Source organism: Mchenga conophoros, linkage group LG19, assembly GCF_057382185.1.
Source record: "Mchenga conophoros isolate Kocher_MC1m ecotype Shallow Benthic linkage group LG19, M_conophoros_male_GT1.1, whole genome shotgun sequence".
NCBI classification, from domain to species: domain Eukaryota; kingdom Metazoa; phylum Chordata; class Actinopteri; order Cichliformes; family Cichlidae; genus Mchenga; species Mchenga conophoros.
The window spans coordinates 20,425,352-20,448,377 of NC_140544.1; the positions used below are offsets into that span (position 1 = coordinate 20,425,352).

The 23,026-nt window shown below is 40.3% G+C and overlaps 2 protein-coding genes across 3 annotated transcripts; one reads left to right on the forward strand and one right to left on the reverse strand.

Moving 5' to 3' along the window:
- The first annotated feature begins 537 nt into the window (after positions 1–537).
- Positions 538–11,569, forward strand: hltf (helicase-like transcription factor). Of its 2 annotated transcripts, XM_085257559.1 has the most exons (25): positions 538–665; positions 965–1,167; positions 1,299–1,465; positions 1,849–1,991; positions 2,086–2,171; positions 2,381–2,452; positions 2,688–2,879; positions 2,982–3,056; positions 3,150–3,210; positions 3,282–3,336; positions 4,057–4,124; positions 4,230–4,277; positions 4,699–4,809; positions 4,932–5,023; positions 5,138–5,281; positions 5,447–5,579; positions 6,112–6,247; positions 6,811–6,990; positions 7,162–7,277; positions 7,631–7,815; positions 7,932–8,054; positions 8,505–8,617; positions 9,695–9,875; positions 10,754–10,834; positions 10,989–11,569. In XM_085257559.1, the coding sequence occupies exons 2-25, from the start codon at positions 967–969 to the stop codon at positions 11,130–11,132; spliced, it is 2,907 nt and encodes a 968-aa protein (XP_085113685.1). In that variant the 5' UTR covers positions 538–665; positions 965–966; the 3' UTR covers positions 11,133–11,569. The 2 variants fall into 2 exon arrangements, with proteins under 2 accessions (XP_085113685.1, XP_085113686.1); XM_085257560.1 differs by lacking the exons at positions 538–665; positions 965–1,167 and having other exon boundaries at positions 1,343–1,465; positions 1,622–1,991.
- Positions 11,570–11,952: 383 nt separating this feature from the next.
- On the reverse strand, positions 11,953–22,332 carry LOC146552159 (glycogenin-1-like). Its single transcript, XM_085257325.1, has 7 exons — positions 22,191–22,332; positions 19,298–19,433; positions 19,040–19,214; positions 18,722–18,884; positions 17,358–17,484; positions 15,466–15,700; positions 11,953–14,178 (listed from the first exon to the last, which is right to left on the reverse strand). Exons 1-7 carry the CDS (start codon positions 22,330–22,332, stop codon positions 14,008–14,010), a joined length of 1,149 nt encoding a protein of 382 aa, XP_085113451.1. The 3' UTR covers positions 11,953–14,007.
- Positions 22,333–23,026: the final 694 nt, after the last annotated feature.

Sequence of the window (23,026 nt, forward strand, 5' to 3'; positions counted from 1 at the left end):
CTCCATGTTTCTTGAAGGACTTTCATGGCTCCTCTTTGGATAGTGGTAGATGATCCCACACTTTTTCAATAATGTTCTGGTCCAGGCTCTGGGGGGGCCAGCCCATGCTTTCTAGATGGTATTATTTGGTGGCTTAAAATCGGTTTGCACTTTTTTGTGTATCATAATTCTATAAATTTTGACAAGATCACCTGTACCACTGGGGACCAACACGCAGATCCTCCACTGTATTTTGCTGGTTTCGTTTCTGATTTCCTCTGTAGAAGTAGAGGGAAAAGAAAATATGTAGGCCCCAAAGCATGGTGGAACCTGTCAAGTGATGTGTATTATTTGGGTGTTTGGTTTTGGTGGTGGTAAAGCAGGATGTTGATACAGGATGAGAGGTGTCTTGAATAAGGTTATCGCTGTCTAATCGCTGTCTAATCTCTTTTTATTTTACAACTCATTTGATGACTAAACGTGAATGCTCTCATATAAAAATGTCTATTTATTGGGCGATCTTTTTAAACGAAATAATAATTTATTTTGAAAATTAGTACCGGATGTTATAGAGCAACTAAATCCGTTTTTACTTTTTGAATAAGCAGCGGATGAAAGTAGCTCAAACGTCAACAAAATACGTCAAAAACAACAAACTACAGTCTTCGCCGAGAGGAAGTTAAACAGTATGAACGATTTGTTTCATGTCGACACTCTGTAACAGTCTTTTATTTGTATGGACACACTACACATGCTAACTCTTAATAGCTTATAAGTCTGTGTGTAGGTATAGGTTGAGAAGCTAACTTTATTATATTGTTATTTATATTATAGTTTAATCCCACTGTTTACGTGCTATTTCTGCGTCTGCGTGTCTTCGAATTTAGAATGCGTATTTTCTGTCGTTACAGTCTGCAGCTTATCTTATCACATCAGTCCAGAGTACTCTGTTATCTAAACTCATGTTCTTTCATCTCTGCTGCAGTCATGCAGTTCAACCGCAGGTGGAAGTTTGGTTGGGGCAGGTTCAGTGAGGTGGACCTCTTCACAGATCGCCATGAATCCAATGCAGAGACTCTCTCACAGGCCATCAGAGCTGCAGCGTCTGAGGAGCCCGATGCAGACGGCAGCGTGCTGTTTGGTCAGCTCAAGGGAACCGTGGTCGGCCTCAGATATTACTCAGGGGTGGTGAGGATCAGTCAGGGTCTTTTTTTATTCCTTTAGTGGACAGAGGAGACAACACAGATCAGTTCTACCACACAGGTCAGAAACATGTGGAGAAACCTGAAAAGCAAAAGGTGTTTTTACTCTCTGGACAGGTGAACCAAGGGGAGATGGTCGGTTTAGTGCGGCAGCCTCAGAATCCATATGACCGCAACGCAGTGATGGTTGCCAACATTTACGGAAATCAAGTCGGACACATCAAGAAGGAGCTGGCAGCAGCAATGGCTTACATCATGGACAACAACTTAGCTAAAGTAGAAGGGTGAGCTGCTATGTGCCCGAAACTATTCTCCCTTTCAGAAAATAGGACTATCATTACTTGAACCCCTAAACAAAAGTACTCAGGTGTTGCAGACCACTAAAATCACATTATTAATCAAACCATTTACTCCTTTTTTTGTACATATATTCCTTATAGTGTACTGTTTTGGATAACAAATGTAGGATCCCTGGTTTGCTTCCAAGAGAAGAGACAAATCCCTTTGGGGTTGTGCAGGAAGGGCGTCTTCCTGCAAAAATCTGCAAAACCAGACATGACATCGTCAAAGTGACATTGAGCTGAGGCGCATGTTCATTATTAGAGGATTAATGTTGGCAAATTGTAATTTCCTACATGTACTAGTACACTTCTCATTACTTTTTCAGGGTGGTATTCTCAGGGACGAAAAACACCTACACCATGCCGGTGATGCTGTCCTTCTGGGGGAAAGAAGAGAGTAAAAATTCTGTACTGGAACAAATGTCACGCCGAGGATATAAGCTGAACACAGAGGGAGGCAAACTGAAAGGTACGCCCTGCACAATCGCTGGACTTAATTTACTCAAATTTAATGTGTGTGTATGCTCGTGGTTCTTCATTTACCTGCATGCGTTGGATTTCAGGCGACAATCAGCAGTGGTATAATAGTCAAGATGCTCGGGCATTTTCATCCAAAAAAGGTGTGACCACTGCACTAACTGCCGACGAGGTAAATAAATTACATTAAACGTTTTAGTAGTACTCTGTAAGCCTTTATAGCTTATAATAAAATAATAATAATAATTATACATTTTATTTATAGGTCCGAAAACACTCAAGGACACCTTACAAGCAAATAAATAACAAACTCATGGGATGGACCAACATGTATCTGTGTTGAAAACAATGTTTTTTTACTTATATTTTTTTTCCTTTCAGCTAAAAAATGCATTTGATAACCTTTTCGAAGGGTTGATGGAGAGTAAGGATGGAGAGAAAGAAGCTGCTGTGGTAGGTACTTAATCTGTTTATCTGTTTTTATTTATTACCTGCTTTTGTCTGCAATATGTTTGTTTTTAAACTTCATAAACAACAGTTAAATGCAATGATTGAGATCCATTTATTTTTTTTATACTGGAGTTAAGGAAAGAGTTTTGTATTTCTCTCCAAGCTGTCACTACATTTTGCTTTTCTTTATATGGGAGTGCAGCTTTAGTGTTTAACATACAACCGTCTCTCTTTCCAGTCTGTGGCTACTCCCCTCCTGCTCCATCAGAAGCAGGCGCTGTCCTGGATGTGCGCTCGGGAAAACAAAGCTGCCCTGCCGCCGTTCTGGGAGAAGAGAGGCGAGCTATACTACAACACCCTCACGTGTTTCTCTGCCAAAGAGCTACCAGAGAGGGTTCGTGGAGGCATACTGGCAGATGACATGGGGCTGGTAGGTGACACACAGATAGACATATTAAACTGCACACATCACATGATCATATTCTAACAGCATCCACAGTCAGCGTATATTGCACTGTTTCCTTTCTTTTAGGGTAAAACACTGACTGTAATTGCACTGATTCTCACCAATTTTCACAAAGGAAAGCCGCTGCCTGTGGAGAAATGTGTAAGTAGGCGTGTGTTGCAGTCTTTTCAGGCAATATGCTTCATGAGTAACTTGTTTTCACCAATTACAAAATGTGTGTTTATATGTGTGCAGGTTGAGAAGGTTTCGCCCATTAAAGCTAAAACGACGTCACAAATGGCCCTAACACTGGAAGGTACTGAAAACTTTTAACACATTTTATGATTTTGTCGAAATTAAATAAAAGATGTGGTGTGTTTGCTTCAGGAAGCAGCAGTGCAGTTGGAGCTGGAGTGAGTGGCACATCAAGTGGTTCTAACCTGTGAGTGTATTATTGATGTACATTTCACTCAAATTATACAACCTCAATTCCAAAAAAGTTGGGACTCAGCGTAAAATACATGTCTCAAAAATAAACTGGGACAGTGGGACAGGGCCATGTTTACCACTGTGGAGCATCCCCTCTACAGAACTGTAAACATCCATACACCTTTCCCAATGTGCACGCTTCCAATTCCACAGGCACTAAATCTTACCCAAGTCCATGCATTGATTATAGTGGGAAAATAATGTCTGTTTTAATGCAGTGCCAGCTGAGGACCCAAAGATCACAGACTTCAATAACGATTTTTAGCCTGTGCACAGAGATTTCTCCAGATTCTCTGAATTTTTTGATGATATTATGTACTGCAGATAATGAGGTATTTAAAGTCTTCACAATTTTGCATTGAGGAACACTATTTTGAAGTTGTTCCACAATTTGTAGACAGTTTTTACAGATTGGTGACCCTCTGCCTCCCTAAGATGCTCTTTTTATGCCCAGTCATGTTACTGATGTTTTGCTAATTAACATAATTAGCTGCTAAATATTCCCCCAGCTTTCTTTTTAGTACCACTTGCTTTTCCAGAGATTTGCAAGTCATTGCATTGTGTTTTTATATACATTTTACACAGTGTCACAACCTTTTTGGAATTGGGAATCTATTTTCTGCACTATTATATTCTGTGTTAGCTCATGACCCAATTCCCCTGTGTGAATCAGTACCCAGGAGGAGGTGATCTGTGTTGATGAACCACATGCAGTGAAGGCAGCAGATAAGTCAGAGAAAAGTAAGAATTGTCATCTCCACATGTTTATTTTAAAACTTTTGTTTGTGCATTTGTGACTCACTTGCATTTTTAACCTGACTTAACCTTAACCTGACCACTTAACAGGTAAGAGCAAAGAGAAGATGAAAGCAACCAAGAGAAAACCAAGCAAAGGTATAACTGTAACCTGTAGAACTGTGTACTTGTGATGTGGCTCAGGAGGTATAGAACATCATCTGCTAATTGGAAAGTTGGTGGTTCGATCTATGGCTGCTCCAGTCTGCATGCAAAATTATCCTTGGTGTAGATACTGAACTCCAAGATACACAGATTTACAGACAGTGTATGTGAATCTGTGCAATGAGTGTGAATGTACGATAGAAAGAACTTTGGTAGAATGAATGGGCGAATGAGGCATGTTGTATAACTGTGAGTGCTCAGATAGAGTAGAAAAATGCTTTAAAAGAACCAGTCCATTTACTGGTGAGAAAGTAGATGCATGATTGCACTGAACTGATTTCTTGTTTTGCTTCTAAACACTCTTAATAATCATTTCTTGTGAGTAAAATTATTGACTTGTATGCTCTTGGTGCAGAGGGATCGGTGTTGTTTGAGGATCTGGACTTTGCTGCTGCTCTGAGTGGCTCAACATCTGGCACAGGCTCAAAGAAGAAGAAAACAGACAAGAAGTCCAGTCTCACTCAGAGTGAGTTCCAACAGTGCATTTTTATTGAGTGTTTTATGTTTCTGTTTCTGTTTAAAGAAATAGAACTTGGACAGTCATTTAATATTTGATTTGGGCTTCTCTTTATTTTTTTACATGTGCAGTTGCTGAATCCTCCATCGCTGAAAGCCCAGATGACTTAAAAGCAAGAACAACTCTCATCATCTGCCCCCTCTCTGTGCTCAGTAACTGGCTGGTAAGAAGGCACACTTTGAAAGAACTGTATTTTTGCATGCCATAATAATTGGCTACAATTAAAGTTAAGAAATGTGTAGTTTTTTTCATCATTTTCCTCTCTTCTTTTATGCAGGACCAGTTTGAGCAGCACATGGACCCTAATGTGAAGCTGAATGTGTATTTGTATTACGGTCCAGAGAGAAACAGGAGTAAAAAGTTTCTGTCCTCTCAGGATGTGGTGATCACCACGTACAATGTCCTCTCTTCTGATTTTGGGGTGAGTATATACACAAATGTGTTGCAGTGTGGACTGAAATATTCACACAAATTAAAACTGAAGATAATCCAGCCATTGGGTACATTTTTTTAAATAATTCATAAGTAACTGGACTGGATTTTTCTCCTAGGAGATCCCTAATGTACTATAATGATTTCCTTTCAGAATAAGAGTCCCCTCCATGGGATCAGCTGGCTGAGGGTTGTGCTAGATGAGGGACACATCATAAGAAACCCAAATGCACAGATGAGTAAAGCTGTACTTGACCTGAAAGCTCAGAGACGCTGGATTCTTTCAGGTATCCCATGTCTAAATACACACACAGATTTCAATAGATGACAGCGATGGTATTGCAGGGTTTCTACCGGTCATTTAAAAGTCTGAAATGAAACTCAAGGAGATACAAGTTTTAAAATATTTAATATTTTCTGCAAATTTGTTATAGGTATAACATTTGAAGATGAACTGTTTCAGACTCATAAAAATATAAACTTTGTTAAACCAGTTTTTAAAGTGTCTACTTGCATTTATTTGTAATGCATTTATTTTAATGTGTATTTTTGTAGACTGGCACAGTAGACAGCTCTAAACTAATACCATAATTGTGACTATTCTGTGCTGTTTCATTAGCGTCTTCATCTACAGAATGAAAATAACAGAAATTATGGTAATTTCTGTTACATCACAGAATGATATTGGTTTGATAGATCTTAATACCACAACTGTAAATACCCAAATAAACAAATCCTCGACGACATCACAGTACGCCATTATGTTTTTTGAATATGTAGTAAACAGGCACACTCATTCCTCTTCCTCCTTCTCTTCAGGTACTCCCATCCAGAACAGTGTGAGGGATCTGTGGATGCTGGTGGCCTTCTTGGGTCTGAAGCCCTTTGATACGAGAGAGTGGTGGAACAGAGTGATCCAGAGACCCGTTACGCAAGGAGACAGGGCCGGCCTGCAGTGAGTGCTCAGAGAGCCTTTAACTTCTAGACTGCAGCACCGCATCAATCCTGCAGAGGGTGCCATTCACTTAAGAGTAGCAATAATCTTTCTGTTTAAAGCCTATTTGCTTTGCTTGCGTCTCCTTACTTTAATTTTAATATTGTTTGTGTTCCCTACTCCTTGCTCATTGTTGCATTCCTTGACTTTTAAAGTTTTTCTTTGTCTAAAAAAAAGCTTAAAGCTCCACGGTCTAATCTCTTGTACAGAGAGCCTCGTATCCAAGTTTTTAATCAGAATCACTTTCACGTTACTGTGAAAGATCCACGACAGACCTGACCACTCGTTCATGCTTTTCAGCATACTTTTACTATAGCTCTGCAGCTCACTGCTGGACATATACCAACAACAGTCACTCAGCACAGACTTTAAGCCGGCCTGGCGTGATTGCGGTTGCCATGCAGGTGCGCCCGCCTCCCCTGCAGTGGCACCGCAGATCATGCCCCGCATTTTATGTGAGGGTATGATAAAGTTGTTTTTTGTTTTTTACAGTATTAGTCTGTGATACTTGCTACTGTGTGCAGACACCTTCAGACACTAGTGAAGTGCATCACCCTGAGACGGACCAAGAACAGTGAGGTGAACGGGCGGCCTCTGGTGTCACTGCCTGAGAAGAAAGTCTACGTGGAGCAGGTAGAGCTCAGCCAACCAGAAAGGGAGGAGTACGAGCTGGCACGCACTGAAGGAAAAAACACCATTGGCAGGTACGTGTGGAGCGTGTCAGTGTACTTGCGCAAGCATGCTTGAGAGTGACGAGTGTTTTTGCTAAGACAGAAAGTACCTGTGTGAGATTATTTGACGGGACATGTGACTGTTGATTCATCCATTCATGTCAAATGTTATAATAAAATACGATTTTACGTTCATTTTTGCAGATATGTAGCTGAAGGTACAGTCTTGAGGAATTATGCTGATGTGCTTGCCATTCTCATGAGGCTCCGACAGCACTGCTGCCACCCTGACCTGCTGGCAAAGATGTCCTCAGATTTAGGTAAAATCTGAAATTTGTGAATTAACGAGATCAAAACTTTTGAAAACACCCGATGATCAACCTTATCAATGAGGAAACTCATTAGTGGGGATTTTGTTGTTTTTTGCTTGATAATTGGGATGTTTTTTACTTTGTTCTGCTGCTATCTTGAGCTCTAACGTGTTGAGTTAAAATATAAAGATACTTTAGGCAAACAGTTGACTTTGCTGGTAAAACCTTTTTCTTAACACTACCTGTTCTGAGATAATCAGTCAAACAAGTACTTGTATAATACAAACATTAGAAATGTTTCTCCTTTTTCCAATTACTTCGTTTGCTTATTTCTTTCCCTCCTCATCACTTTCTGGCTTTAGGTGCTGCAGCAACACCGGCAGAGCTGCGGGAGCGTCTCATAGAAAAGCTGCGGTTGGTGCTGGCCAGCGGCTCTGATGAGGAGTGCTCCGTGTGTCTGGACTCGGTCCGTCTGCCCGTCATTACACACTGCGCCCACGTATACTGCCGGCCATGCATCGCACAGGTCATCAGCACTTCGGGACAGGTATATGTGCATCAGGCATTTGTAAATTAGCTGTCATTCTACATAAAACAAATACATATTCAGTTTAATTTAAATTCATATTCCTCTCTTTGCTGATGCTCCATATGTTGGCACAGGAGGTGGCGCACTGTCCTCTGTGTCGAGGTGAAATCAAGACCAGTGAACTGGTGGAGTTTCCACAAGAGGAAATGGAAGAAGAGAATATTACAAAGCCTGAGAGGTGGAGGACAAGCTCAAAGGTACTCACTTTAAGTAGGAGAAAATAACAAACGCACTCAGTAGACCCTAAAACAGGAGCCATCCCTTAAGCTTAATTTTCAACACATGGTAAAGCTTCAGCTAGTCTTCGCTTGCTTTTGGTACTGGGTACTTTTATATCAAACAGAACATGAACACAAACACTGGAATATAACCAAGGTTAAGGTTTTTCTGATTCTCAGCATGTGGCTGTTCATCATACCTTGTGTCATTAAGCCCATGGTGCACACATGGAAACTCAAGTGACTGCTAATCTCTAAGCAATCAGTGGTCTGATATTTTGTATATAATAGAGCAGATTAGTTCTCTTTCACAACTTTAGCTGAGGTGGTGCCAAAAACTTAAAGCAAGCAGGTAGCTCCACGGTTTTGATTTGGCAGGGGTGGAAAATGGGTTTGTTCTGTGCCGTGTGAAAATCTGTGTGTTTGCAGGTGCAAGCGCTCATGGGAAATCTGCTCAGGTTGCGATCTAAAGACAGCAGCATAAAGTGTTTGGTCGTCTCTCAGTTTACACGCTTCCTCACCATCCTGGAGACTCCACTCAGGTAAACAACACTAAGATCATAGATTCAGGATTTGCAGTGATTGCTGTGGCTTTGATGGAGGACGGCAAGACAATAATGACGTAAGCAGTATGAGTGACAGATGGGATTAAGTTGGAGAGGGGCTTACATCAGGGATCAGCACTGAGCGCCATCTTGTTTGTTTGGTGATGAGCAGGTTGACAGATGAGATCAGGCGGGAGTATCCGTGGACTATGATGTTTGGACATTGTGATCTTAAGTGAGAGCAGGTAGCTGGTGGATTGAAAGTCAATGGAAGCAAAAAAGAATACATGTTCGTATTCTCGTATTAGAGGGAGGCTGGAGGAATGGTGAAGATGCAAGGAGCAGAGGTAGTAAAGATGGATGAGTTTAAATACCTGGGATCAACCCTCCACATCAACGCACTGCACATAAGAGAGTGTAAGAGTGAAAACAGTAGTGAGACATGCTTTAATGTATGGTTTGGTGACATTGGTGCTAACAAAAAGCAGTAGGCTGAGCTAAAAAATGCCAAGATTTATATTGGCAGTGACCATAATGAACAAGAAATGGTTATATGAGAGCAGTTTGGAGACAAAGTTAGAGAAGTACAGTTCAGGTACTTTGGACATGTAGCTTAGTGGAGGGTTAGTGGATAAATTAAACAAAGGATGATGGATATGGAAGCAGGAAGAAAAAAGGAAGACCTGCAGAGGACATGCAGAGAGTTGGTGTGACAGAAGAGGATGCTGGGGTAGGATGAAAATGAGGCGGATGATCTGCTGTGGCGACCCCTAAAGGGAGCAGCCGAAACAAAAAGGAGTAGGAGCAGCTGTGGCTTTGATGACCAGGGAAAAAATACAGTGCAATAAATAAAATTTATGAAGGAAGCTCTAAATGTGTCTTCTATTTCAGTAAAATTCAGCTAATCATTTCAGTTACTTTTACTATTATTAATGATTGCTTTAAAGCCTATTGATTTATCTGCTACAAGACAGAAACTAGCACTGAAAACATACAGACTGTGGTGTAAATGTAATTGATTGTATTAAATATTTTATTTGATTGGTCATCATGGAAGTGTTTCCTCCTCACCAGAGAGCATGGCTTCAGTTTTGTGCGTTTGGACGGCACCATGACCCAGAAGAAAAGGACTCAAGTCATCCAGGAGTTTCAGAGCTCAGCGGCCGACAGCCCCACCATCATGCTCCTGTCACTCAAAGCCGGAGGAGTGGGGCTTAACTTGACCGCTGCCTCTCACGTTTTTCTCATGGACCCCGTAAGTACAAAGCCTGGTGGAAGCAGACATTCAACCACATAGGTTGGTGGCCAAAGGCTAAGTTATGTAACAAATTGATAACATCTAGGAATCATGTTATCAAAGATTGAGATTTTCTTTGGTGTATGTAGTGGAGGTAGACTGACTGGAATAGGCGAGGAACAGGTCTCTGAACATTAATTAAAGTTTGTTAATCTTTTTTTAATCATTAAAAAAAATGAAAGGAAAAAAGAAAACAACACAAATACCATACATGGCTGTGTGACTAGGTCAGGACTTGGGCTCTTATCTCATAACTAAACTGATAGAACTGGTATGCATCAGGATCTGGCTTGCTTTACCACCTAAGGATAATGTTGAGGTAATGCTCACCGGTCATTACTTGTGCAGATGCCAACACTGTGCCACAATCATGTATATTCACACCGGATGGATGCTTGACTCACTGAAGTTTATTAATGATCAGTTCTGCTGCTTAAAATAATCATTAGTTAACTGAAATAAAGTGATGGTAGATTTTCTGCAGAACATCTGATCTTTTTCAGCTGTTGCAGCGGGGAATCCCTGTGGCTGCATTGATGTTTCACAGACTGACCTACTTGCACATTTGTACCTCCAGCCTAGCCCAGCAAGCTGCATTGGTTGCACCGATGTAGCTAGCAATGTCATGGGGGTTGCATCACAAGTCAAAATGGCATCAGAGTGCACCACTACTCAGCATTCATTACATCCCGTTAGATGTTTGTGCACAAGGATGACAAAGACGATCTCTAAGGATCTCGAATCTCGAAATCTATCTTGTCATAGAAGGTTTTCAGGAATAAATATTGCATATTTTCAGTTACCGTGAACTCTCTCTCTCTGTGTTTGTGTCTTAGGCATGGAACCCAGCTACTGAAGAGCAGTGCATTGACCGCTGCCACCGTTTAGGCCAGAAAAGGAAAGTTGTAGTCACTAAGGTCAGTAATTTGGCTCTCACTATTTATAGTATTGGAAAGACATATTTTGCTTTTTTTCTGATTAGTGATTTTTTTTTTTTTTTAAATTTAAAAAAAGATGCTAGATTACTAGAGAACTAATCATGTGACCATGTTTGTGTTTTTTTTGCTGCAGTTCATTGTGAAGGATTCAGTGGAGGAGAATATGGTGAAGATCCAGAGGAAGAAACAGGACCTGATGGAGAAGGCATTCGGATCCACCAACACTGACAGGAAGACATCTCGCATCGATGACATCGTAGCTCTGATGGAGCTGTAGACGTCTGGTACTGGACTTGAACTGAAGCGTTAACACGAGTTACAAACAATGATTTGCATTTGAACCGTAACCATCAGTTATTGTGTATTCGTTCGCCATGGTCAGGCATAGTTTCTGTTGATGATAAATGTGCTCAACGGTTTTTAAGTCACCATTTTGATACAAAGATGCTGGACGTACCACTTGGCAAGCATTCATATTATTCAGCTGTGATGTTTAGCAACTGCTACTCTTGATTTACATGTTTTAACAAGCCAATACTGTGCTGATTACTGGAAGCGGCTGATAAAGAGATTAAGGTTAATAATTAAAGGAGGTGAAGGTTGGACAAACCTAACTACCTTGTAACAGTTAACTTTTCAGTTTTCCCCATGCAAAACTGAACAGTTGTGAGAGTGTTTTTTTTTATGACTCTAAAATTAAAGAAATGCACATGACTGATGTAGTACATCTGTATCTGCTATATATAACTAAATACAACAGCTTCCAGATGTTAAATGAAAACTTAAATGAAGAAAAAAGGATCTGTGACACATCTGTTGTCACACCACGTAAAAGAAAAGTAGAACAAATGATGGCAGCATGTTCAGTAAACGTCTGAACCATCTAACCAACCTCTAAAATGGATTAGTTTCCAAAATAAAATGCAGCTTTAAATAGTTTCCAAATCTCTTAGTCAATATAAAACCAGACATTTTGGCTGTTTACACTTGATTCTCCACAGCCTTGACATTTGACAGAAATCAAATAGCACAGTTGCAGCACGACATCCAATAACAAGTACAGTAAAAATTAAACAACACAAGAGGTGGATTAAAGGTGGGGTTTTTTTTGGTTTTTTTATTTGAGCTTTCAGAGGGATGTACAGCTAACAGCTGGGAAACAGGACAGATGTGCACTAACTCACAACCTAGAAAGCTACATATGGACTTCTCCCATAACCTTGCCAGCTTGTTTTAGGAGTGTTTTACAGCTGTGGGTAACAGTTTTGAGGGGCACTCGGCAGGATTGAAGCAAAGAGGGTATTGGCAACAGCAAGGGATGGAGTCAACGTTCAATCTGTTGTGCCACTAGCAGCAGTTACAGTAAGTGAGGTTTTGTAAACAGTGAACAGCAATAAGGCAGCTGGTTACACTACAGAAAGAAAGTAAAGAAGTTAAACCCAGTTAATGGCACAGACGCACTGATGCAAGTTTGACAGGGACGTACATGCAGGAAACGGATGGACGGTAACAGATGTCTGACGAGTGCGCTGTGGTTCAATCCCACGAAAACACAAGACAAACCTGACTGTTAACAAGATGTGGGTGGAAGCACCTCATTACTGATCCATGTTTTAACTCTGTGCCATGCAAATACAACACAACACGTCTTGCTCTAATACGATACCAGACAACACAAAGCTGAAGTCACAGGGAGCTGGTGAGTGTCAGAGGCACAGACAGGAACGCTCATCTGTGCACTCCAGTGAGGTGAACTGTCATGTAAAGCGGGATTTTAATAACTGTCTGCATATCTGCTTTAAAGTGGTTTAGACATAGAGGTTTATTGCCAGTAGGATAGATGGAAAAATCCTGAAGCGACTGCATTTCTGCTGAGCTGCTCAGATTTTCCAAAGATCAGGAAGACTCGGAACTGTGAGTCCGTTTTCAACAGGTGCACTTAAAAGGAACAGACATTTTAGGAAGTAGCTACAGCTTTTTTCTTTCTTGTCAAGAGTTTGGTGAGAGGATTTGCTCCACACAGCTGGATAACCTCGCTTAGCATGAAGACTCGAACTGCAGAAACAGCCAGAGCACAACTGACCAACCAGCACCTGGAGGTCCATCGATTGCAGTTCATTTTCTCATCATAAAATTCATCTGTGAACGCTAAAGAAAAAATAAAAATCAGCGTTTATGTATATATATGTGGCTCAAGGTGCTTGGCCAAGAAAATTGATACGTTACAGGTTATAAAACAGAACCGTTGTTTCTTTACACTTCTGCTTTTGTAGGGAGTTTCCAATCAATCGCTAGTCTTTGTTAACTTTGGACACAGACTAGCAGCTTCCACTCAATATTTTTGACCTCGATACATCACTTGGCGATTGGGTCACATAACCTTGGGCAGGGAAATAGGATGGAAAAGAAAGTTAAAATTTAATTTTTTTTTTAATTTCAGTTGTAAAAAGCATCTCCAAAGATATTTTATACAAATTAATACATGTTCAGTCTCTACCCAGACTTTTAAAATGTTTGCATGGGGTGAAGCTGATGTCCACAACCTCTGTCTTTCATTGCTAATGTAAGGGATTAGTGAAAATACTGGATTAAGCTTTGTTTTTTTCAACATAACAAATACTCCATTATACTACTATACTGTAATACTCCAGATAGACAATACACATCTCTAGGATTCTTTAAAATATCTCTCTCTACATATTTTTTGTACCGTTAGCAATGCAACTAAATTACATCTCAGAATATACACAGCACTTAATAACGGGATAATAACGACTATTTGCAGTCTCTGTGCTAAGGGAGTTAGTTGGTCAGCTGCTGCTATAGCTTCACACTTACTATAAAACCATGTGAATCTTCTCCCCTAACTCTCAGCAAGAAAGTAATTTATCCTAAAATGTCCAATTTTTCCTTTAAGAGGAAAAAAAAGTGGAAGGTGGAGTGCATGGGAATTTTGTTTTAGTCACACTTAACCCTCTGCACACTAACAGGATGCAGAGGTGGAGACCGAAATTTGCTCAGAAGCATTCATCCAGTCACCTGCCAATCAAGCCCCTGTGATTCACTGAGTGGTGGTTTACACTCCCACCTTCCACCCCCACCCAACCTCACAGAGCTTCAACTAGTGTCCGTCACGCTCCCTCGGTCGCCCACTACTTTAGGAAAGAGTTAAGTTTTTCCTCGATGTTGGCAAACGAGTCGTCACCCATGTAGTCGATCTGGCCCGCTTCCCAACGCTGCTTCCGCTCCGACGATGAAATCTTCTGAGGCACAGAAGGAGGAGAGGACACCGACTCCTCTCTTACATCCTCGTGAAGCTTACCCTGCATGACATGGAGAGTGAATGAATGAATCATCAAGTGAAACTAGAGCAATACTTTATAAGGACTGCTTTCCTCAAGCCCGGCCATGCTCCGCTGGAATTACCGCACAGAGGAATTTGCTCTTTTCTGGCCTTGAGACACGTTTGGTACGTGCAGGCATTTCTTAAGGACAGTAAAAATATAAACGAGACATTTTGCAGGAGATAAGAGTAGCACTATTTTCTGAGATCATTTATCATAACACTATAAAAATAAACAGTTCTAGATGCTGGATGTGCACTTAATAAACTGCATCAGGTGGAAGAATCAGGTAGAATTTATAACTTAAACAAATATTTTAATACCAGAAGTTGTTTCCTGATTCACAACAGTCTCAAATCAGTTTATTCCCCTTAATTTAGTTTTTTTGTTTGTTTTTTTTACACATCATAATCCTTTCAGACTATCATACTCATAGATATACAATTATGAGTATGAAGAGAAAAATCTTCAAATATCAAACTTTAAACATGCATTCTAATCACTTTTTTAGTGAGATTTCTTGATACTGTCATTAATGCAGCTGGATCAAAAATTATGTCGAATTTCTACTCATCATTTAAAGTCTTCTATAAAAATGCCAAATAAAACAGATCCAAGTCCAGATCTAAAGAACTACACCACTATAGTCTTAAAAAGTTAGTCATAGCAAATGGAAAATTACGTTTCTCCTCCTGCTTGTCTGTATAAACATGTAAGTGTGACACAACATGGCACAGTTTCAGGCTGTTGGGCAAAGCCACAGGCTTTTGGCAGCGCTCCTTTGTGACAGAGCTATTTCACTACAGTGCTGTGACTTACAGACTGCACGACAACTTCCTGCTATTCTGTGTTAAATAGTTGAAGGTCCCAGCACGGCTCACTGATGACAGTAAGCTATTCATGCAGTTGTGGCACTGCTGAGAGGAATGACACTAGCGACAGACATCGTCTGGTGCTGAGGAATGTGGAACCAATCAGCTCTTATTTACTATCACTATTATGACTAAACCTAGCATTTTAAATGCAGCTTTACAAGAAATTGAAACAATTTAAAGATTTGGTAATTGCTCAACATGACGGAATTTCACACTTAAAAGATATGTACAATATAAAGAAGAGTTGCTATGCAATTAGAAGTTTTGAAACAGTCAGGAAATGCTGATTATGCAACATGCTACAACACCTAAAATCACATACATTCATAGTCATTAATGTTTCATCACATTCCCACCAGCCACACCCGAGACCCACAAACCGTTAACATACCTCATCGCTCTGCTCTATAAAGCCGCTGAGGAAGGGAGTGTCTCCGTAGGCCTTCTGCAGTAAAGGCAGCACAGATTTGGTGTACACCTGCCACCACATCAGCAGATAGTCAGGGTGCAGCACGCAGGGGTCAAGTGAGGACTGACCTTTGACCTCGCCACTCTGAGCATCGTAGGAGTAGTTCCACGGTTTCACTTTGCCCAGGAAGTGCACCACCTTTGCACCTTGGCCGTACCTGTGCAAACAAACAGAAGACCGTGAGAGGGGGAAAGGAGAGCGAGAGAAACATGCAGTGAGAGGGCTCTAAACACTTCATCCATCCATCCATTCTCTTCCACTTATTCTTGGGAGTGCTGGAGACTATCCCAGTTGGGATGGAGTGTTGTGAGAGATCAGTAGTCTAACACAGAGAGACAGACAACCGTTGACACTCACATTCACACCTATGTCCAAATTAGAATGTTGCACCAAATTTGCAACACACAAACTACAGTTTACAGCATGAGATTATTTCCTGTCAATTCTGGAAATGACCAGAATGCACAAGATTACAGATGAGTACGTCAGAGGAACAGCTCGAAATTAGAGAGGCATGTGCAGATGAGGGATAGTGGCTATACTGGACAAAGGATGATGGATATGGAGCTGCAATGCAGGAGGTAAAGAGGAAAATCTAAAAAGGAGTTAATGGATATAGTGAAGGAGGACATGCAGAGAATTGGTGTGGGAGAAGAGGATGCTAGGGATAAGATGTGGTGAACATAGAAACTGTGGCTTTGCTGACAAAGAAGGGGGACAAGAAGAAGACATTTATTTTGAAGGGCTGAATTAAAATTATCACTGTACTTTTGTCCAGAGAATTTGTGAACTCCAGTAGGATTTTTTAAAAGTGGGAATGATCCAGTTTAGTCATACTGCAAACCAGTTTGAGACAACCTCCATTTCTTTCTCTTTCTTTCTTTCTTTCTTTCTTTCTTTCTTTCTTTCTTTCTTTCTTTCTTTCTTTCTTTCTTTCTAACTATTTGGACATGAACACAGCTTTGCTTCTGTGTATTGCTTCAACAGTGGTTTTGAAATGACGCAATGAAGAAGTGACTTAAGGGTGCTCTTAATTCACTTTTCTTAAATTCAAGAGAAAAAAGTCCCTAATTATTTTCACAAGTTTAAAAGTCATTAAGCAACAGACTGACAGTTAGCTGTTCATGTAAACTCTCAACAGGGACCTAAAAAGTGAAAAAACATTATTGTAATCAGACCTCCTGATAGTGGAAACTCTAGAAGAGGAGAAAAAAATAGACTTGGATGAAAACAGGAGAAATATCAAGCAATGAGAGGGTTTACCCCAAGATTCAAACCAGCATGATGGAGTTATGTCGTGTTAGGACATCTATGGCTGCTAATAGAACTAGATGTTTATTGATGATGTGACTGCTGATCAAAGAATGACCAATGGATTCTAAAGTGTGTACTTAAAAAGCTGCATGACACACATCCTGCAACGGTTTCTTGCCACATTCCTATAAAACTCTACTAAACAGCAATTACATTTGTAAATCCAAAGATATGAATCATGACGACACACTACATCCACCGATCTCCTCCAAAAGGACACATACGGTTCCGATTTAAATAAAACGGCATATATAGCTGCTCTAGTTCCTCTTATTCGAGCCAGGTTTTGGTAAAACTAGCGATCTGTTTCAGTGGCTTCTTGTAATTTAACCCCCAACCACTGACACACACACAAACACAAGACCTTTGAACTGACCTTGATGAAGTTTTATGTCACCTTAACCACATAATGAGTGCATTGAGTATTTCCTCACATGTTCACATCTACTAGTTTCTGCAGTTTTCAAAGAGAAACTGTGCGCATGTGCTTGCATACTAACTGTTTGAAAGCCGGTAGGTAGGAGTAGATGGCAATGCTGCTGAGGTTGTAGATAAAGGGGAGGTGTTTGGAAATATCTGCCGTCGCCCAGGTGTTAAAGTAACTGTTGAGAACTCCCTGATCCCCACCTGAAGGCAAAGACAAGCAGACAAGCATTATCAAATACACTTCACGATATAACGCTTTTAATTTAGTGTCTTTCTAATAAAGGATAAAGATGTTATTCAGTTTCTGGCATTTTCACCTCATCTGACCGCTCTTCTCTCACTGCTGTAATCCACACACACACACACACACACACACACACACACACACACACACACACACACACACACACACACACACACACTATGGTAGATACAAGAATACCCACCACCATTGCATTCTGTACATTCCCACAGGCTGTGTCCTATCTGACATGTAAAAATAGAAGCTGAAAGGGTGTGCTGACAACGCTGTGGGAAGATACAATGAGTAACAACATATGGCAAAAGCTTTTTTAGATTTCTATGATTTAGCTATTTACTGAGTCACAGAATCAATTCTGATCATAGAAGTAGCTTTGATCTTTCGTCCACTTGATTTCTTTTTGTTTTTAATTGATTTGGGAATTGCTTTGGTTGCTACCTTAGCTAAATCATTGATTTTGATATGGGACTTCCTGAAACGACATAGTAAAATAAAAGTAAAAAGGTTAACAAAAATCTCTTCGAACTTAAACTATGCTGAAAACACTTATTCTGGTGCCATTTTCCATCACGTTCATACACTGTCCAAATAGTGGACAGTGTACGCAAACAGTTTATTCAGATACTCAAACTTGTTTATTCAAAGAAACCCTCTGCAACGAGTCATTCTGCGGACAGATAAGTCTGAGTTCCTATTACTTTCGAGAGGTGAGAGTGTTTAGTGTTCACACTAAATACCACCAGCCATTCCCACAAAAGGCTGCCTACAAGGCCACTAAGGAGACATTTGGAAACCACTTTTCACTGAAAAATATACATATTTTTCTCCATCATGGTGCCAGGAACAGTGATCTCAACCATATAAGTTGTTAACAGCTACTCGATATATTGCAGCAGTGATTTATACAGATATTCATGATTCCCAGAGATTTACTTCAGGAATGGCTTCCTTTTGCTTGATGAGCATATAACTACAGCAATGAGGAAATAGCTCTCGTCACCTTTACTGTTGTTATAATTTGCAGATGAGCAGGTTAAATAATGGAAATTGTAAACTTTTTATCTGCAGTTTAGCTGTTAGAGTTTAAGCACGATAAGACAAGAAGGACCACAGCTGGCCCTTACTTTTCACTGTAGACGATATTATGTTTGGATGTATTTACACAGATTCACTTGCCATCAAAGCTGCCATTTTCACCACAGAATGTGATGAGCTTCTCGTGGGTCTCATTGGATGGTCTGAAGACAAATACCCCAGAGTTGAAACAATCTGGCCAACCAGGATCTGGAGCAGCAGATAACTCCTCTCTCTCAAAGAGTTCATCTATGTTGGACAGCACCTGAATGCATAAATATAGATGTATTAAGAATCATTTATAAAAACGGGAGAGGTTCGACAAGGAAAGTATTTTAGATGTCCACTGTGTCTTTACATCGCTACAAAAAAGAGCCAGTGCTGTGTGGTTTTTGTGCTGTTAACAGATCTCTTTCTCACCAGTGTGTCAGCGTCCATGAACACACACTTGCTGTACTGCGTGAGCGTCCAGCAGTGCAGTTTGGTGAACGTCACCCCCAGGTCCGGACGCTTCATCAAGGCCAGATGAGCTGAATCGCCTGAATCCATCACGTCCACCATATGCACCTCATCAAAAATGGAGCGCAGCACATCTCTATAGAGCAGACGGTATGATTTACATCAGCATGTATGTCACCTCTTATCCTCCGGTAATGGCTAAACAGCTGATGCTGTTACCTGCAAGGTTCTGCAACATGTGGCCCCACGAGAGCGACCAGCTTCCTGGTTGTGTTGTGGCTTCGTAACGACTGGCCGAGGACCATCGCTCCCTTTGCATAGCTGTCATTTGTGGCCAGTGTCACAAAAGCTTGGTCTGTTTGCGGAAACACACACATTCACACACTGAGCCAGAAGAATAATGCATCATAACATTACTGCCATAACTTCATGTGTCTTTCAGTCACAGGCTAAAAACCTTTATACATTCCGACAACTTTAAATATGAATGTCTTAAATACCATCTTTCTGCAAAAAGACAGGAAAAAGTGCATTTTATTATGTCAACAGCAGATCCCACAGGTCTTTTCATTCAACTCTGTATTAAATTAAGTAAGAGGTGAATTATCCTTGAAGACTGCATTTGATTTCGTTTTATTTTCTTTAGTTTCTTAAGATTCTGTTTTCTTTTTTAGTGAAGGCCTTAAAAAGCTGCCCTTTTCACCACAACATTTACATAAATGTATATAAAAAGTATTACTGCTAATAGAAGCAGTATTACTAATTTTGAGTAAAACCAACTAAACCCGTGGCCCCGCTTCCACTTTTCCTCTAAAGCAGACATCAATTGAAGCCTCATGATCCCCTTCTGCAATTACGGTAATCTCCTGCATCAATACAATTCATTTTATCGAATTTTATTCATCCTAAAACCAGTTATGCAAAGGTCAGCGTATGATGAGTCCCTAGAGCATAAATTAGCAACCACAGGGGGCAAGCAATGTTGAGTGAAAGCAGGCCTGGAGCCAGCTGAGAGCATTTATCAAGCTGAACGTATGAGCTGTCGGGGGGCTTCTGGGAAACCTGACCCACGTGGCTGTGTTGTACAGTTGCTAAGATCTTATTCAAGGAATTCTAAGCGGACTGTTTCAGCGTACAAGAAAGGCTTCTCTCACCTACAGGGCAGTACAGGAAGCATGTGTTGCATTCTCACAGGGTTAAACGTGGCTACATGAAGCCTCGTGACCTCTAGGTATGATGTGAAGAATGGTGATTACCCAGTTCAAAATGTGAAGTCTGCTCAAAAGCCTCCTTTGTTTACGAAAATCACATTTGTCTTTATTTGATATAAACTAATCAGAACTGTTGCAATCAATGTGCAATGATTATATTAGATGAAAACAAGTATGGCTTTCTTTTAAAGAACACGTGATCCCAAACCTTTGTGTTGCAGTTGCTTGTTTCATGAGTAACCTGTACTGGAAGCAGACAATTGCATACATATGTAACTGTTAGTGTTACAGTGTTGTACACACATTATAATAGTAATTATATAACTATATGGTCCATATTAAATCGTTAGCCACATTAAGACTTTCACAGTAACACACAGAGAGACACTAAAGATGTTTTAGTGTACTGACAGGAAGGGGGAGGGGACAACTTCAAGCCTACATACAGCAGCGCACGTCCACATTGAGAGTTTACTGAACAAAAACAGGAAGTTAACAATGTATTTCTAAAAAAATAAAAGCACACGTAAGACGCTGAGGGATAAAGTCTAGAGAAAATTGTTACCTGTTTGAGTAGAGGGGAGGGCAAGCCACAAAACAATCAAAAACAGACTGAAAAGGTTTACACGGCTTCTAAACAAGTATTACATTTTGCTGTGCACACTGATTTTTACTGAAAAAGAAAAAAATATATCTAAAAATGCAAAAAGCAGATTTGCAGATCAAAACTTGTTCAGTTTTCTGGCTATAGACTAATCACTGCATGGATACAGCCTCATGCTTCTCTACAAGTAGTTGTACAAACTTTTGGTGAAAAATAAAATACCAAAACCACTCACATTTGTGTACTGTAAATATGCCACCAGCTGGCTTTCAGTCTTGGTCCTAGGCTCATCCAACTCACTACAGTTTGTATGATGAAATCATGACTGTGGGTGAGGTAACACAGGGAATTCCCACATGCCCACCCTGTGAAATCCAGATGTACTTATCAGCTATGGGCATACTAATTAACACTAATAAACATCCATGTAAGACTAAATATGTTAGCTGATAGGGAGCAACTACAGTAGTAATTGTATTTAAGGCTATATTTTGGTCTAAGCACCTCACGTCTCAGTATTCAATATCCTTATATTTATGCTGCTTGTATATATAAAGTAGCATAACTTTGAAGACCGATTGTTTTTAAATGACTTTAAAATTACAGTAAAGCAATAATGAAAAAACTGCAGGTGCATCTTTTTAAGAATCCTTTTCATGCCTTACTGAGGCATATGTACAAATTTATGTGGCGTTTGAATGAGTCAATAAATTCAACAGTAAGAGCTTTGACTGTTATAACACGTGGTGACACAAGGTACACCTCCCGCTTTTCTAAACATTGTAACAAGTGTCTGCATATTTTGTGATAGTTTCGTCTGCTTGAAGTTTTTGGGTTGTTTTTTTTTTTATATATGGACTAATGTTGCCTGAAATAAAGGTGAATTAAAAAAACAACAACAACAACAACAACAACAACAACGGTTTGTTAGATCCGTAGTTGTTTGTACGTTTGTACCTTTTTAATCGCTTAAAACTACTCCGATTTTGAAGCTTGTGACCGGATGTGCTGCTTTTCACCATCGCCAGCTTTACTTTGGTCCAAACCTCTGCAGAAACTCATCAAAGCAACTCTATGACTACACAACCATTTAAACCACTAAATCGCAACTTCTGTGCACCACATGAGCGTGGGAGCGGGTGCTGCAGCCACTCTAAAGCCCCAGAGTTTGACAAGTACGCGTTGATATTTCGGAGGATGCATGCAGTTCGTGCAGCTCAGCTCCGGACCGATCCGATGCGGTGCGACCGGGTTCCGATGTCAGTGTAACGTCTGAGAGAGTCGGCCAGTCCCTTACCCGACATGGTGTGCTTAGGAGGGTCTACCCAAGGGTCGGGGGTCGTGATGGGGAAGACGAAGGGCTTGCACTGCGAAGGGCAGAAGCGCAGCAGCTGGGAGCAGTCCAACACAGGAATTAAGCCCCACATTTTCCGGGTCATGTGACCACTGACAGCCGACACGGCCCCCTACGTTTGTCTCTTTCCGTAAAACTTTATTTGTGATGGTCTTCATCACAGACAAAAGCCATCTTTTAAAAAAATTTTTAATCAGTTAGGTAATTAAGGATGGGTAAAAGCACAGCGCCATTAGTATAAAAATAGATTACAAATTAACAGATTAATAAAGACTAGATTAGTGTGTACTTAACAGTATTCTGTTGTTTAGGTCATTATAAGAGTCATATTTTATTTATTTTTTGTAAAAAATAAAAAAATGTATGAACTATTAATATAATAATAATTAAACGGAAATGCGTTATTAGCTAAAGTACGAATACAGCACGCTGATTTTTCCCGATGTTGAGTTACGTTTTTTCATATGTTTAAAATAAAAATGAAATTAGAGAATTCATTTAAAAAAAATCAAATTAAATGGGGCAAACTATATAAAGTTTACAGTCTGACATTAATATGCAAAGGTGAAAGTGTAAGTCCCAAACATCATAAGTATTCCCATACGTCATCCTAAAGGAAAATTTAGCGTCCGTTGTCATGGAAACGATGACGCTGCAGTCCTTCGGGTGATGTCCATGGAAGAGCACCACTTTCACTTTGACATAATGACACCATTATACTCCCCTGCTGAGGTTATAAATGGGAACTGGCTTTAGTCGAAGGGCAGAGTTATTTCTGC

Excerpts from the sequence above, each read along its gene's own strand:
- LOC146552159 (XM_085257325.1), bottom strand. The coding sequence starts at position 22,332 with ATGACCCGGAAAATGTGGGGCTTAATTCCTGTGTTGGACTGCTCCCAG. Across the intron at positions 18,885-19,039 it reads TCATGGACGCTGACACACTG|GTGCTGTCCAACATAGATGA; the intron begins GTGAGAAAGAGA and ends TTATGCATTCAG. Across the intron at positions 17,485-18,721 it reads TGAAAATGGCAGCTTTGATG|GTGGGGATCAGGGAGTTCTC; the intron begins GCAAGTGAATCT and ends CTTTGCCTTCAG.
- hltf (XM_085257559.1), top strand. The coding sequence starts at position 967 with ATGCAGTTCAACCGCAGGTGGAAGTTTGGTTGGGGCAGGTTCAGTGAG. Across the intron at positions 2,880-2,981 it reads TGGCAGATGACATGGGGCTG|GGTAAAACACTGACTGTAAT; the intron begins GTAGGTGACACA and ends CCTTTCTTTTAG. Across the intron at positions 5,282-5,446 it reads TCCTCTCTTCTGATTTTGGG|AATAAGAGTCCCCTCCATGG; the intron begins GTGAGTATATAC and ends ATTTCCTTTCAG.